Below are 13,448 nucleotides of genomic sequence, written 5' to 3'. Positions count from 1 at the left end.
TTTGCCCAAAACATATCAAGAAACAAATACACATCTGTCCAAAAAACTCAAGAACAAACTGAAACATTTTATTTTAATTTACAGATTATCCAGTTGCATCAGGTCTGGTCACACAGGAGGAAAGAAGGGTGGAAATCCTTCGCTAAAAGCTTATCTAAAACATCTTAAATTAAACTCCCTTCATTCAACAGTTGCTTCCTATTTCCTCTATCTGCCTTCACAGTGGACTCCGTCAGAGTCGAGGTCAATTCACTTACTTCTCTAAATCCAAAAAGCGACTGAAATATGTTGTGCACCTAACAGAAGAAATGCGGAATTTTGTGTTGTAAATTGGCCTTGAATTTTCCTTCAAAGTTGTTTTCCCCTGTGAGTTCTCTCAGGGGTGAGTGAGTGAATCAATGTCAAATTTTAGCAGTTACTCTAAAGACCCTTCTTTATGATGTGCAAAAAACATGGGAAGAATATGACATTATTTTAAAGTGTTGCAAAAGATCACAATTCACAGCGTTGGCACTTGGGTGCACTTTGATTTTAGTTTGCCTCACACAAGTTGGGAAAAGAGGGCCTGGATGAAATCTATTTTTAAAAAAAGTCTTGGCCCTGGCCTGATGTGCACCTGATGCTAAACTAGTGCAGCAGAACTGACATCAGCATGAGAAATAGACATTTTTTTTGCAAAATGTTTCAATGATTGCTTATTTCACACAGAGTACAAGTTGAAGTAAATCAATGGTGTACCCTTTTAACATTCAACAGAAAGAACAGAAGAAAAAGTGACTCAAAATGTGGCCAGTTTCACATGCAAAACAATCACAGACTGACATGTTGCAGGAAGAGTTATTTGGTTAAAGTGTCCCTCAATGCAAAACACCTGTCACTACAGATCGCCTGTGTTCTTACAGCCATGTGTGTTCTGTTCTGTTTTTATGGCAAAGAAAAAATCCCACAGATGAACCTTCTGCTTGCATCTTACTTGTGGGAAGACAGTTATTTTTTAAAACAGTTTCAGGTCTAAGGAAGTTCGATGATACCTGTTTTAATGTCTAATTTTTGTTTCCTTTTTGTGTAATTTTAATAATCCCCAAATTGAGCTGACTAAATGTTTGCCAAAAGGAAAAACAGGATAAAAGTGCTCATCATATGTGGAGCCCAGCAGATTATAATTGGTTGCTGAATTTGCACAGAAACTACAAAAATGACCTCAAAAGATTAAAAAGTTAAAGTCCTACTTTGCCACACATTTAGCTTACATCAGCATTTCCATTCCAAGCCTGCAGGTATGTAATAATTACTGAGGTGCTTCTGGACTTGAGCTCCATTCACTTTTGTTAACACATCCTCTTCCTTCATCTTCAAAGGGACAGTTGACCCAAAAATCAAAAATACGTATTTTTTCCTCTTACCTGTAGTGCTGTTTATCAGTCTAGATTGTTTTGGTGTGAGCTGCCGAGTGTTTGAGATATCATCTGTAGAGATATCTGCCTTTTCTGCAATATAATGGAACTAGATGACACTTGGCTTGTGGTGCTCAAAGTGCCAAAAAATACACTTGAAAAACTCAACAGCAATGTCTCTTTCTAGAAATCATGATTCAGTTGCACAAGATAATCCACAGACCTTGTTGTGAGCAGTTTCATATAGGAACTGTTTTCTGTCTACTGAACTACACCCGCCAACTGTATCACTGTGCAGAAGGAAGCGTGCATCTACTCATGGATGAGAGGCTCATGTTTATAACAGTGACCACTTTAAATCAGTGGCTACATTTTTTTGAGTGTCACAACCCCCACAATATGACTCTTTTCACTATCATAATTTGATCAATTCAGTCTAACAGCATTCCAAAAGTCATATATTCGAAAATACAAGTCGTATATTCATTTAAGTAAGCAGAGGGCGAAACTGGAAGTTAGCTGCCTGACCTGCAGAAGTTAGCTGCTCAGCTGCCATATGTCTCTATAGTGCACTTGTTCTTTGGTCACCACGATGGGGGAAATCCAGATATTTTCATACCACATAAGTTTTTTTGGCTTCATGTGCTACTGAGCAATGTTCATAGGAATAAATCGGGATCTACCTCCACTGCTGTATACACTTCTCTTTATACATCCATGGCATCCTCCTCTGTTGAGCTTTAAGGTTAGCTCGCTCTGGGGTGCTAGGTGAGCTAGCAGTAGATGCACTCTTCCTTCTGCACAGTGATACAGTTGGCAGGTGTAGTTCCGTAGAAAAAAACAGTTCCTACATGAAACTGGTCACAACAAGGTCTGTGGATTATCTTGAGTAAGCGGGTCATGATTTCTGGAAGAGACATTGCTGTTGAGTTTTTCAAATGTATTTTTTGGCACTTTAAGCACCACAAGCCGAGTGCCATCCACACTTGACTAACACACCAAAACAGTCTAAACTAATAAACATCACTTCCGGTAAGAGGGACAATCTGTATTTTTGGTTTTAGGGTGAACTGTCCCTTTAAAGTCGGGAAAATAAATAATTTTAAATGCAGTTAAATCCTGTTTTTTATGGCTGAACTTTTCCAACTTTAACCATCACAGATCTCCCTTTTAAACCAACAGGAGAAAAAATGAGACCGAAGCTGACAGACATGAAATCAAAGTGCATCAACATCTAATCACAGCCTGAAAGTTGTTTGTAAAACAAAACAAAACAAAACAAAAAAAACATACAAAAACTTAAGTGGTCTTCATGTTTCAAGCAGTTGTTACATTAATTCATATTGAGGTGAGTGAGGAAGCAGTCCCATTTGTTGTGTTGTGAACTTCTCCTCGTAATCATCTCCGTTGAGACTAAACTCATTAGTGTTGTGTATTCCAGTGTGTCCCAACGACTTCAAAATAAAAGCACACGTTTCTTTTTAAAGGATCTTCTGGCTCTGAGTGTCATCGCTGACAACCCTGCGACTCTTCCTCAGGGTAAAAGAAATAAAAACATACAAATGGCTCTGAAGAAACATCTTTTGACACAGTAGCCAGAAAAATCCACACATACACCCAACACACAAACATGCAGACGATCATTCCAGCATCCAGTTGTACCAGAACTGCAATCTGTCACTCTTCATGCAATTTTTTTTGTTATTTGGAGCAGGGTCCTTTGCTGTTGGTAGCTCTTGTTTTGGTTGTGTTTTTCCTTTCCGACGACCGTGTCGGCCACTAACGAAAAATCATCAGAGCAGAGTTAACCATTGATTTTTACATGGCAGTGTTTGGTAGCATCAGGTTGACCTGGAACAGTGTGAATACGACGTCTTTGTGCGTGTGCATGCGTGTCTACAAGAGGCAAGGTGTGAGCGTGTCAAGTGGCTGGTTTTCGTGTCGTTGAAGCAGAGTTTTTGTTTTGAAATCCAGAAAGTCAAGTGTCACTCAGGCTACTTCGTGCGCCGTAAGGGGTAACAGTACATTCGTTATGTCTCTGTGTTAAATAATAGGGATCTACGTTTTGTTTTTACACCATTCAAAGCACAGTGCTCAGCCCTGTTTCTCAGGGTAGCGTGTGTTTCCTCCATAGTGGCTCAGTGTGGGAGCAGGGAAATGTTAGTACAGTGGTGTATTTTCTGTGATAGTGGGACAACATGTTTCCAGCATGTTTTTCCTCTTTTTTCTTCCTTAATCCAGGTATCACACAGTTTGTCTTCATGGATGAGAGGTGTGAGGTTTCTGTGTTGAAGAACAACAAAAGAGAAACGGGAGGAGTGAGGAAAAGAGTGGGCGTGATAGCTGGAGGTGGAGGTGTACGTGTGAGGGCAGCGGCGAGCTCCCCCCTTCCTCTCTTGCTATAGCAGCTCTTCTCTTTGCTTTTTGCCCCTCACCGGCCCCTGGCCGTTCCTCAGGGAGCCGTTCTGGGGCCGCAGGAGATGCCCGCGCTCCTGCTCCGTCCACGGGACCCCGCCCTGCCCGTCATCACTGTCCAAGTCAGAGTCCGAGTGCATGAGGGCGGAGGAGGTGGGAGCGGGCACCGGCTTCAAGCGTGCTGATGGGAGGCAGGTGGTAGAAGAGAAGGAGGACAAAAAGAAACGGTAGGATGTCAAAATGATGCCGTGTCAAACTAAGCAGAATATTGTATTTAATCTTTTATTTACACAGATATGTAAAAGGCCTCACTGCCTCTCGTACTTACAGGACACACAGATATTGTGGTGGTTTTGCATGGCTTGATAGTCTTTATGCATCTCTATGTGGTTTTGTTTTTCTTTGAGGTCACTTTGTTTCTTATATGGCTGTTTTGTGTCTCTCTGAGGTCATTCTGTGTTTGTCTCTGGCAATTCTGCGTCTTATTGAGGTCATTTTGTGTCTGTTTTGTTTGTTTTGTGTCTCTGTGTAGTCATTATGTATCTTCGTGTGGTTGTTTTGTCTAATTTTTAGTCACTTTTTGTCCATTTGAGGTCATTTTGTGTCTTACTGGATAAAATTGTTTCCTTATGGTAATTTTGTGTCTTTTTTTGGTCTATTCGTGTCTCTTTGTTATTATGTATCTCCTTTTGATTGTTTTATGTCTTTTTTTGGTCATTTTGTCACTTCCCTCTTGTTGTTTTGTGTCTCCTTGCGGTTGTTCTGTGTGTCTTCATGGTCAGTACTGGTTAATTTGAGTGACATTTTGCAGGTGGAGAGGCCTGTGCCTGTGCCTGGTAGAGGTGTTCAGTAATCCATCCATGAGAATAAACAGTAAACTGTGTGTAACTTACTGATGTCTATGATTTATTTGAATTTCAATATAATTTTTGAGATTTAACCTTTACACATGCTGCAGTGCCTGGTACATGGTACAGTGAACTTTAGTGTGTGGTGGTGGCAGTGGTTAATATGTGTGTGTGTCTTACCAGCTCTTGGTGGTTGTAGCTCCAGGCTGTCTTGCTCATCAGCTTCTAGCATTTTATACCTGCTTTTGCTTCTGCGCACTTTGCTCTTACGCCTTTCAGGAAAAAGACATAACACATCAAATATCATCAGTTGGTGTAGAGGTAGTTAAAGAAGTGGGTAAAATGCAATCCAGAAAGTTTAAATAATTCATATACACTGCATATGTGTCCAAAGACATTTAGTAATAATCATAACAATATTTTATATTTTAGAAATTGTGCTCACCTGTTGCAGCAACACACCATCCCCCAGACAACTGTTGCTATGGCAACCACAATCATGAAGGATGCTATTGTCACATATAATACGCTCCACTCTGAAAAAAATATTTAGTGAGACAAAAGCACATTATATTATTACAATGTAATGAAATACATATCAAAGTAAAGCACTAACTAAAACAGTGGTTCTCAAACTTTTACACTGCGTACCATCTCAGAAAGTATCAGGCTTTCCAGGTACCACCACTATGACCACTAGCGTACCAGTAGTGCACGAACCACAGTTATAGGACTAAAATATTAAGTTAAGATTCATCTTAACTCACCACAGTTGCTCTCTGCATCTCCAAGCTGAGCTCTGATGAAGTTCTCCATCCAGAAAGGGTGACAGACACAACGCCGAGTGAACGAGTCACACTCACCGTGACTCGAGCAGTTCAGCTGGCAGACTGAGGAAGGAGAGCAGCAGAGTGCACAAAGATTAAACTACAGCTGTAATATCCACGAGAGAACTACCTAACTACAAACAATATGCATATCATAGAACATAAATCTAAAATAGTTGCACTGAAGACGATAACAACATACAAGTTTTACCACAGAGGCAAGAAGGATAACTAAAAAATCTTTCTGAATTGACCTTTGAGTCCCATCAGTCTCTGTTATTAGCTGACAAATATTTGAGAAAGTAGAACACAAGGGTAAAAATCATGTGGCAAAGTGTACAAAAAAAACTTGGAAAATATAAATATTATACGATTCTAACTGCAAAGCCTGTGTTACACTGTTTGTAAACTAATTTATACAGTATAATCCAATCTTAAATTCATGTCCAGCATAGCACTGTTTGATTTTGCTTACAATGTAGGGCTGCTTGATTATGGCCAAAATGATATTCAAGATTATTTTGATTAATATTGAGATCATGATTATTTATTATGATTATTCACAGATTTTAGGGACAAAAAAAATATTGCACTTTCATCTTTAAACTTCCATACAATAGATCATGATCTGTTTTAAGGAACTAGCTCTTTGACCACTGCTCTAGACATTTGATTTTTGTTTTGCCCACCTGCAGCTGCAACTGCAATATTCAGTGCAAGGTACGCACAGCAGCATGACAGCTCCCCAAAAGTGGAGGCTGGCTGCTAGTTTAGGAGGTGCTTTATATGATATGCAGCAGAGTTTACTATGAGATGAGCACACATTTTAAACATCAATAACGCAGCTGATTATACTCATCAATTTACAGGAAGCCAAAATCCTGATTAAGATTACTATTAAATGAATAGTGCAGCACCATTACAGAGTATGTTCTCCTCACTCTTCTTCCTTTGTTGTGTGTGTATACTGTAATACTATAACTATATATGTCAGGTACTCACTGACTGTATCCACTCGTCGGGCCTTGTAGATGAGAAAGTCATTCTTCTGTTTGCGCAGTTTGTTGCGGAGGCCAAGTGCAACGTTGCGTCCCGACAGGGGAGGGCGCCCTGGACCGCCTGACACCAGGAAGACCAAACGAGTGCTGAAATGGAAAGAAAAAGGGAAAAATGCTTAGTCACATACAAATGTCCATCAAACAAGCTGAATCAAGACAATCTCATTCAAGCCTTTTTCATGGTTACGGTTATGTGTTTCATTACTGGCTTTATAAAGTTGGGCTGATAATAAGAGATGGTCAAAAAGGTGCAGAACGACTCACCTGTGCTCATTGAACGCACTGATCTCTCGCACAATGATGTCACTGTCAAGCACGCCCAGTAGAACCCCAACCTGGCGCAGCAGCATGTCGCGCTGACGGTGGGAGACCTGGGATACAGAGACCTCCAGCACCAGCTCCACCAGGTCACGCTCCCATATGTCTGATAAACAGAGAGGAGAAAACAAATGTGAGAAAGGAGATTAAAGCACAGAGGAGACATGGACAGGAGTGGAGGGGCAGAGAGGAGTGTAGTGGGAAAGAAAAAGCAACAAGGAGAAAAACATGAGACTGATTGCAGGACCCATCTGACACAAATCTGGGAAGGAGGCCAGAGCACCAAGTGACGGATTAGTTTCTGGCTGCGTTTGTCTGTGCACCGTATGCTGCACACTGACCTGCACAACCTTCTGCTGTTGGTTGTCGAGTCTCTTGCTGCGTGGAAAACATTTGCATACATGGACTTGTTTGAAGGCAAACATAAACTCCAATACATCCTAAAAAGGTACTACATGATAAAATGCTTTTTGATGTACCCACTTTGGCTAAAAAATAGCCGTCAATGACCCTCAGAAATATTCAGTGTGTTGCAGTGGATAGAGGAAACACAATGATAAAGATAAAGTAATGAAACAGCTGCTTTCTCAGTCTGTTCACTCCACCTGGTTTGACCTCCACAGTGCCCCTATCCGTGCTGGTCTGTCCCTTACTGTCAGTTACAGTCAGGGTGAAGCTGTACTTCCCCTCAACCAGGTTTCCCAGAAAGAGCACTGCCTGGTGGTCAGAGTTGTTCAGTACATCCTATTAAAACAAAAACAAAGGAGTGTTAAAACATTTACATTTTTTGTTAATTTTCTAATACTGTGAATGTCTGATGTTGGTTACAAGCTGCTGTTATTTAACTGTTTAAAGATGTTATGGTGGAGTTTTCTTTAGTTTTATATTCGGTCCGCTATAAACTGTCATAAAAAACAATGATTTGTAGTATTGAATCAAAGGCCAGTCTCACCCCAGCAGCAGGGCTGCTATCATCTCTGGTCCACAGGTAGCTGACTCCACCTTTGTCATCAGTGGAGTGAGATCCATCTAGAGTGCCAGTCCTGGCAGGCAGACTGATGGGTGGGCTCGACACAACGCGAGCCACTGGAGGCTGGTCCAGCTCTGGTGGTAAAACAAAGACACTGAATTCAGGCACTTTGGAAAATACTCAAGTGTACTGAGGCTGCTTAAGGTATGATAAAAAAAAAAACAGTGTACACCATACATAAGAAAATGTCCCAGATGTTTTGTAAATCACAGGACCACCTGTTATAGCTATAGACTGTACAAACTGAGGATTGCTAGGAGGATTATCTTTCAACATCATAACAAGGATTTTCAAGTGCCTGCTAAACAGCTGACAAATCATCCTGTGAAGGGTTTATTTTTACCTGAGAGTTCTTTTTGCAGTAATGTAAAGAGACATATCTTTGCCTCATTTATATTTTTGTAGTTGAGCATTCAGTTTCTCTTGTTGGAACACTCACTTGTTGTCTTTTTAGGACAAAGAGGCTATCCATGTTTCATTCCTGTTTTTGTAGGAGTGACCCCAAAGCCAACAGGCTTGCCATGGTCAACAAGAGGCACATTCAGTTCTGTCTGAATACATAGTATATGTTGTTTTATAAAACAGATAGTTCTGGTTATTGATTATGATGGGATGAGCTGCATTCAGAGCTGCGGTAAAACACTATAAAAACATACAGCTGTGACCGCTTTACAACTTCAGTATTAATGCGCCAATTAGTCACCTATTGTCATATGGGAGGCAGAGCTAAAGAGGGCAACTGCCAGCTGAAGCCTGAATCGTTGACCATCCACCAGGATGAGAACAGTCAAAATATGCAACGGTGTTGTTCAATAACTGCACAAAAATTGCAAAGATGCCGTTACAGAAACAAAAAGAGCTGACAGGGGTTCATGTTTGAGCAGCACGAGGGGGGACCCACTGTGTCCTGTCTCTCTATTGGATATACATCTGTGGTTGCCGCCAACCAATCCACCAGCCTTTTATCTCCATCCAAACCGGACAAACTACACCAATAATCTATGTTAATGCCGGAATTTTAGCTGGCTTGCATATCTATGCTCATTTTTTCTAGCCATGTTGTGAATTGCTAATAATAGCATTTTCTTACAATGTAGTGTGGTTACTCAGCAAGTAACTGGGCTACACTTTAACAAAAATATCGCTGGCAACTTAAATGACAACAGTTCGGGGAAAGTGAGCAGTGAACAGTTGCTGATGGTAGATATACATGTGGTTGTAATGTGACTGCAACATGATGAGAACTATGTTTTTTCTCCTGACGTCACGTGTAGGTGCTCCAAGTTGCCACTCCACTCCTTGTCTTGACTAACAATGCCCCTTAGCTGTTCTAAAATCACTGGAGACCACAGTCTCTCGCAGCTTATTGCTCAAAATTCCACTACATGTAATTATTATAAGGAAGCAAAGGTTGCAACTATAACATAAGATTTACTTAAGATATCAAAACATCATGAAAAGTGTAAATGCTTCCTTAATTCACAAATACATTCAGTCTACATACAGTCTGACTCCAGCCACCTTCTCACACACACAGGCACACACACACACACACACACACACAGGCACACACGCACACACTTCTAACCTTCTCTGACGATAACTGTGACAGCGTCGCTACTTTGCAGCTTCCTCTCATCAGTTACAGTCAGGGTGAACTCGTACGTGCCGACCTCCAGACCTGTCACCGTGGCAACAGCACTGTCTGCATTTTCAATCTCCACACCATCAGGACCCCTGATGAAGGGACAGACGGACAGAAACAGAAAGTGAGAGGGAGTGTGAAAGAGCATTGACAGTTGAGGGAAGTACAAAATCATTTTTCTTGTATATTTGAATTGAACTGTATCATACTGTGTTTGCAATGAAGCTTTTATTTCACTGTGCTTAAGTTATTGCATCAACTAGGAGCCTGCAGCCAGACGTGTGGATATGTCTGTGTCTGACTCACTTGGTTTGTTTCCAGTGGTAGGTTGCTATCTTCTGGTCATCGCTGCTCTTACTACCATCCAGTGTGGTGCGATCGACAGGCAGCGTCAGCTCTTTCTCCGGTCCTGCGTCTGCTACTGGCGGCTTGTTGTTTTCTGGAGGATGAACAGCGAGATGAAATTAAAAATACACCTCCATTGTGAAACCCACATGAAAGATACAATATCAAGTGGGTTGATGGCTGTCAAAAGCAGCTGGTTATCCTCAGAGCTGAAATAAAAACCACAAGAAGCATTTCCTCCACAATCAATGCAAACTAACAAAGAACATCAACCTTCAAACGGAATCAATGGTGCAGCATGAAAGCCCGTTCAAACTATGAGATTCTGCACTTAAATTAGGTCAACATGCATAATTTATCCAGCTTTTATCAAAATGAGATCAGTGTCTGATGGTTTGATGAATGGACCAATATTTCAATCAATATTTCATGAGAAAGAAAAAAATAAAAATTTAGTTAGATTAGTTAAATAATGCAAACTTTAAAAAATGAATTTAATAGTACTTGCTTTCCAGAAAAAACACCCCACTTTGATATGAAAAGGACAACCTGATACAGTACACAAGGGTCATATTGTATGATCAGAGAACAGCAGTCCTGCTCTGAAAAATACTTTTATTACAAACTAAGGACACACAGTTTCTTTCAGACATTATTACTGAAATGGTGGACACAGTCTGACCTTGGAGGTGGACGTGTGTTCACATGACAAATCCTGTTCAAAGTGTGTCTGGCCAGTGTTTGTTTGCAGTCTAAAGTTGACACCAGGTGCTTATCAGGTTGGACGTACACATGCACCTACTTACACACATCCCATTCACTTAAAACTGCTGTTATCTAAAGGTTAAGCAAATTTGATTTCCCAACAACAGTTTGAGGACTGACATCAGCTTCACACATTATATAGGCGCAGTATAAATACAGCTACATTATGTACTGTGGCTCAGTGTGCTTTTCGCACTTCATGTGTATATTTGTATTGAACCTGTGGAAGAGAGTGAGGGCAAACAGGAGCTAACACAGGTCATATTGAGCACAGAGGAGGACTTGAAGTGTTGAGATAAGGGGTTTAATTCTTGTCACTCTCTAAGTGGTGGACAAGTGCACACAGCTGAATAAATAGGCTTCAAAACGGAGTTGGCGACTTCACTGAAGACACGACTCAGAAGTGCTGAGGTGTCATAAACAGCAACTCTTTTGCTCTCCAGTTGTTTACCTGGCCGCACAATGACAGTGACCTGGGCGGTGTCCTGCTGTCCGGCTGAGTCCGTCACGGTCAGCTGGAAGGTGTAGTCTCCCTCCTGCATGGCTGACAGCTGCAAGATCGGCGTCCGTACGCCCTTAAGAGCACAAAAAGATGTTGTGACTTTCTTATCCAAGGAAAAATAAAGTGAAACATGAGGATTATGTTATGTGCATAGTCCTTGAGTATCTCACCTGCATCTCCACCACCTTGTCTTTACTCGCGGGGCTGAGGGACCACTCATAGGACAGGTCGTCATGGTCGTCTGTACTTAGGCTCCCGTTCAGAGTGATGGAGTTGTGTGGCAACTGGATGACCTGGATGAAGAAAGACCAGCTATTGGTTACCAGGAGTGCACTTGTTTGGAAAATGAAATTGCATTTTGACATTTTTCAAGTTTAAGTAAACTACTACAAGATCATATGATTACAAAAACAGTGGTTTGATGCATTAAAAACAGAACCAGGTGGAATGAAAAAAAAAAAAACGTGAGGAACTGTAAAAGGACTCCACCTAACATTGTAATTAACAACAGCTGTATATGTTTGCTACCACTTTAGAAACAGACATAAATATTTCTAAAATGTCTAAGAGGATCCAAGACAACAGAAAATACTTCAGACCTGGTTAGGGCCGGCATTAGCCACAGGCCGGTAATCCTTGGCTTTGTTGACTAAAAGTGTGGCCTGTGTCGAGTTTGTGGCTCCGTCTGAGTCTGTCACTGTTAAACTGAGAAAGGATGTTAGGTTAAATACACAAACTGTATGGAAAACACAACTGTTAACATAGATCATCTATTTCTACAGGCTGAGTGGGCTCCACCTGTACCTGAATGTGTAGTTCCCAGGCACCAGGCTGGTGAGGGTGAGGACAGGGGTGTCGGCAGAGACCTTCTCCTCCCTCAGGGGACCTTTCACCTCTTCCCAGTGCCACGCCACCACCTTGTCATCATCTGTGCTCTCTGTAGGGAGGAGAAAGGCCACAGAGGAAGAGGGACACAGGAGATATAGGCAGTTAAAAACATTTAATAGATGAAAGAAAATGATAACATATTTTAGGTGCAAGGCCCCGTCTCTTAAGCTGGAGCTAAATATGTTTGTGTATTTGTGTGCGTAGCGTGGGACACTCACGGCTGCCGTCTATGACCGTGGAACTGGTTGGCAAGGAGATCTCCTGGAACTTGGGGGAAACTACGGCAACAGGAGGCTTGTTTACCCGCGGTTCTGTCAGGTGGAAAACAAGAAATTAACTAGCGTACTGGAAGTGTGTGACTGAGGCGGTGTGAACAAAGTCAGTGGCTATGTTGGTAAAAGTCACAAATATAACTGTGTGTGGGAGGAAAGCAGCCTCGTCTTCCAGCAGTAACATCCAAGTTTATTTAGCCAGCACGAGGCAGAACTGTGCACTGATTCCTGATTATTTAATATCACGTTCACTCGCAGTTCAGGAAAACAATACCATCAAATATTAGTCACAAAAAACCTTGATTATTTTTGATCCTGTAGGTTTTACTGTTACTACAAAATATACCATTAAGTGTTTTTCAACCAGTGTTACAGTGATTTGAGATTGGGTTTCATTTTGCATATGCTTTCCCATGTTTGCCATTTCACTGTGATTTTGTAGGCTCACAAATCACAAATTTCCCTCTGCTCTACAATCTGCACAGCATATGACACCTATTGTCCTTTGACCCTCTATTCAGATGAGCAAAAACTTCCCAAAAAAATCTTTAAATGAGGGAAAAATGTAAGAAATCTCAAGAAGGAGGAGAGAGACGTGCAATCAATGCCATGTATACAGAATAGACCAACACAGCAAAATTACTGTACAGGTTTCGGGATAATAAAGTAAGGGATAGATTGTACATATAGATATATAACTAGTATGGATCCAGGAAGATGTCCAGCAACTTCAAGGTACCCCCAAACAGAAAGGACCTGAGCCACACGACCTCCTTTCCACCACAATATAGCAATGTGTTGTCTGTACCAACCAGGGCTGGGCGACACAGATAAAATCAGGTATTACAATATTTTTGAACAAATAACCCAATATCAATATGCTGCAATATTTTAGAAGTGACTATTGGTGCGTCCAGCAAATAAGATTTTGATAAATAATCACCAGTAATGTGGATATTATCACTAAGTGAGGAAAGGCAAATAATTGGGCAGCTAGAACAGACTCACATGATCCGAAAAATGACATCACTTTACTGTAATGTAGCCTTTAAAACCAGGTAAAGGCAACACTTACAATATCCAAAATCTAAAATGATATATAGTCCATATCATGATATTGATAGGATATCAATATACTGCC

The 13,448-nt window shown here is 41.1% G+C and overlaps 1 protein-coding gene across 3 annotated transcripts in view; it reads right to left on the bottom strand.

The window, feature by feature from the left end:
- Positions 1-37: 37 nt before the first annotated feature.
- The window catches only part of kiaa0319l (KIAA0319-like ortholog), a 28,370-nt gene continuing 14,959 nt past the window's right edge, over positions 38-13,448 (bottom strand). For all 3 annotated transcript variants that reach the window (XM_050034061.1, XM_050034062.1, XM_050034063.1), the window contains 15 exons: positions 12,254-12,346; positions 11,952-12,084; positions 11,747-11,852; positions 11,318-11,440; positions 11,097-11,220; positions 9,842-9,974; positions 9,479-9,627; positions 7,813-7,964; positions 7,466-7,604; positions 6,807-6,966; positions 6,487-6,629; positions 5,425-5,547; positions 5,103-5,193; positions 4,838-4,929; positions 38-3,990 (listed from right to left, as the gene is read on the bottom strand). In XM_050034061.1, the coding sequence (XP_049890018.1) occupies positions 3,794-3,990; positions 4,838-4,929; positions 5,103-5,193; positions 5,425-5,547; positions 6,487-6,629; positions 6,807-6,966; positions 7,466-7,604; positions 7,813-7,964; positions 9,479-9,627; positions 9,842-9,974; positions 11,097-11,220; positions 11,318-11,440; positions 11,747-11,852; positions 11,952-12,084; positions 12,254-12,346 (1,958 nt within the window). In that variant the 3' untranslated portion in view covers positions 38-3,793. The remainder of the gene's footprint in view (positions 3,991-4,837; positions 4,930-5,102; positions 5,194-5,424; positions 5,548-6,486; positions 6,630-6,806; positions 6,967-7,465; positions 7,605-7,812; positions 7,965-9,478; positions 9,628-9,841; positions 9,975-11,096; positions 11,221-11,317; positions 11,441-11,746; positions 11,853-11,951; positions 12,085-12,253; positions 12,347-13,448) is intronic.

This window comes from Epinephelus moara, chromosome 22, assembly GCF_006386435.1.
Source record: "Epinephelus moara isolate mb chromosome 22, YSFRI_EMoa_1.0, whole genome shotgun sequence".
Taxonomy (NCBI): Eukaryota; Metazoa; Chordata; class Actinopteri; order Perciformes; family Serranidae; genus Epinephelus; species Epinephelus moara.
This window is presented reverse-complemented; position numbering and strand designations above follow the sequence as displayed.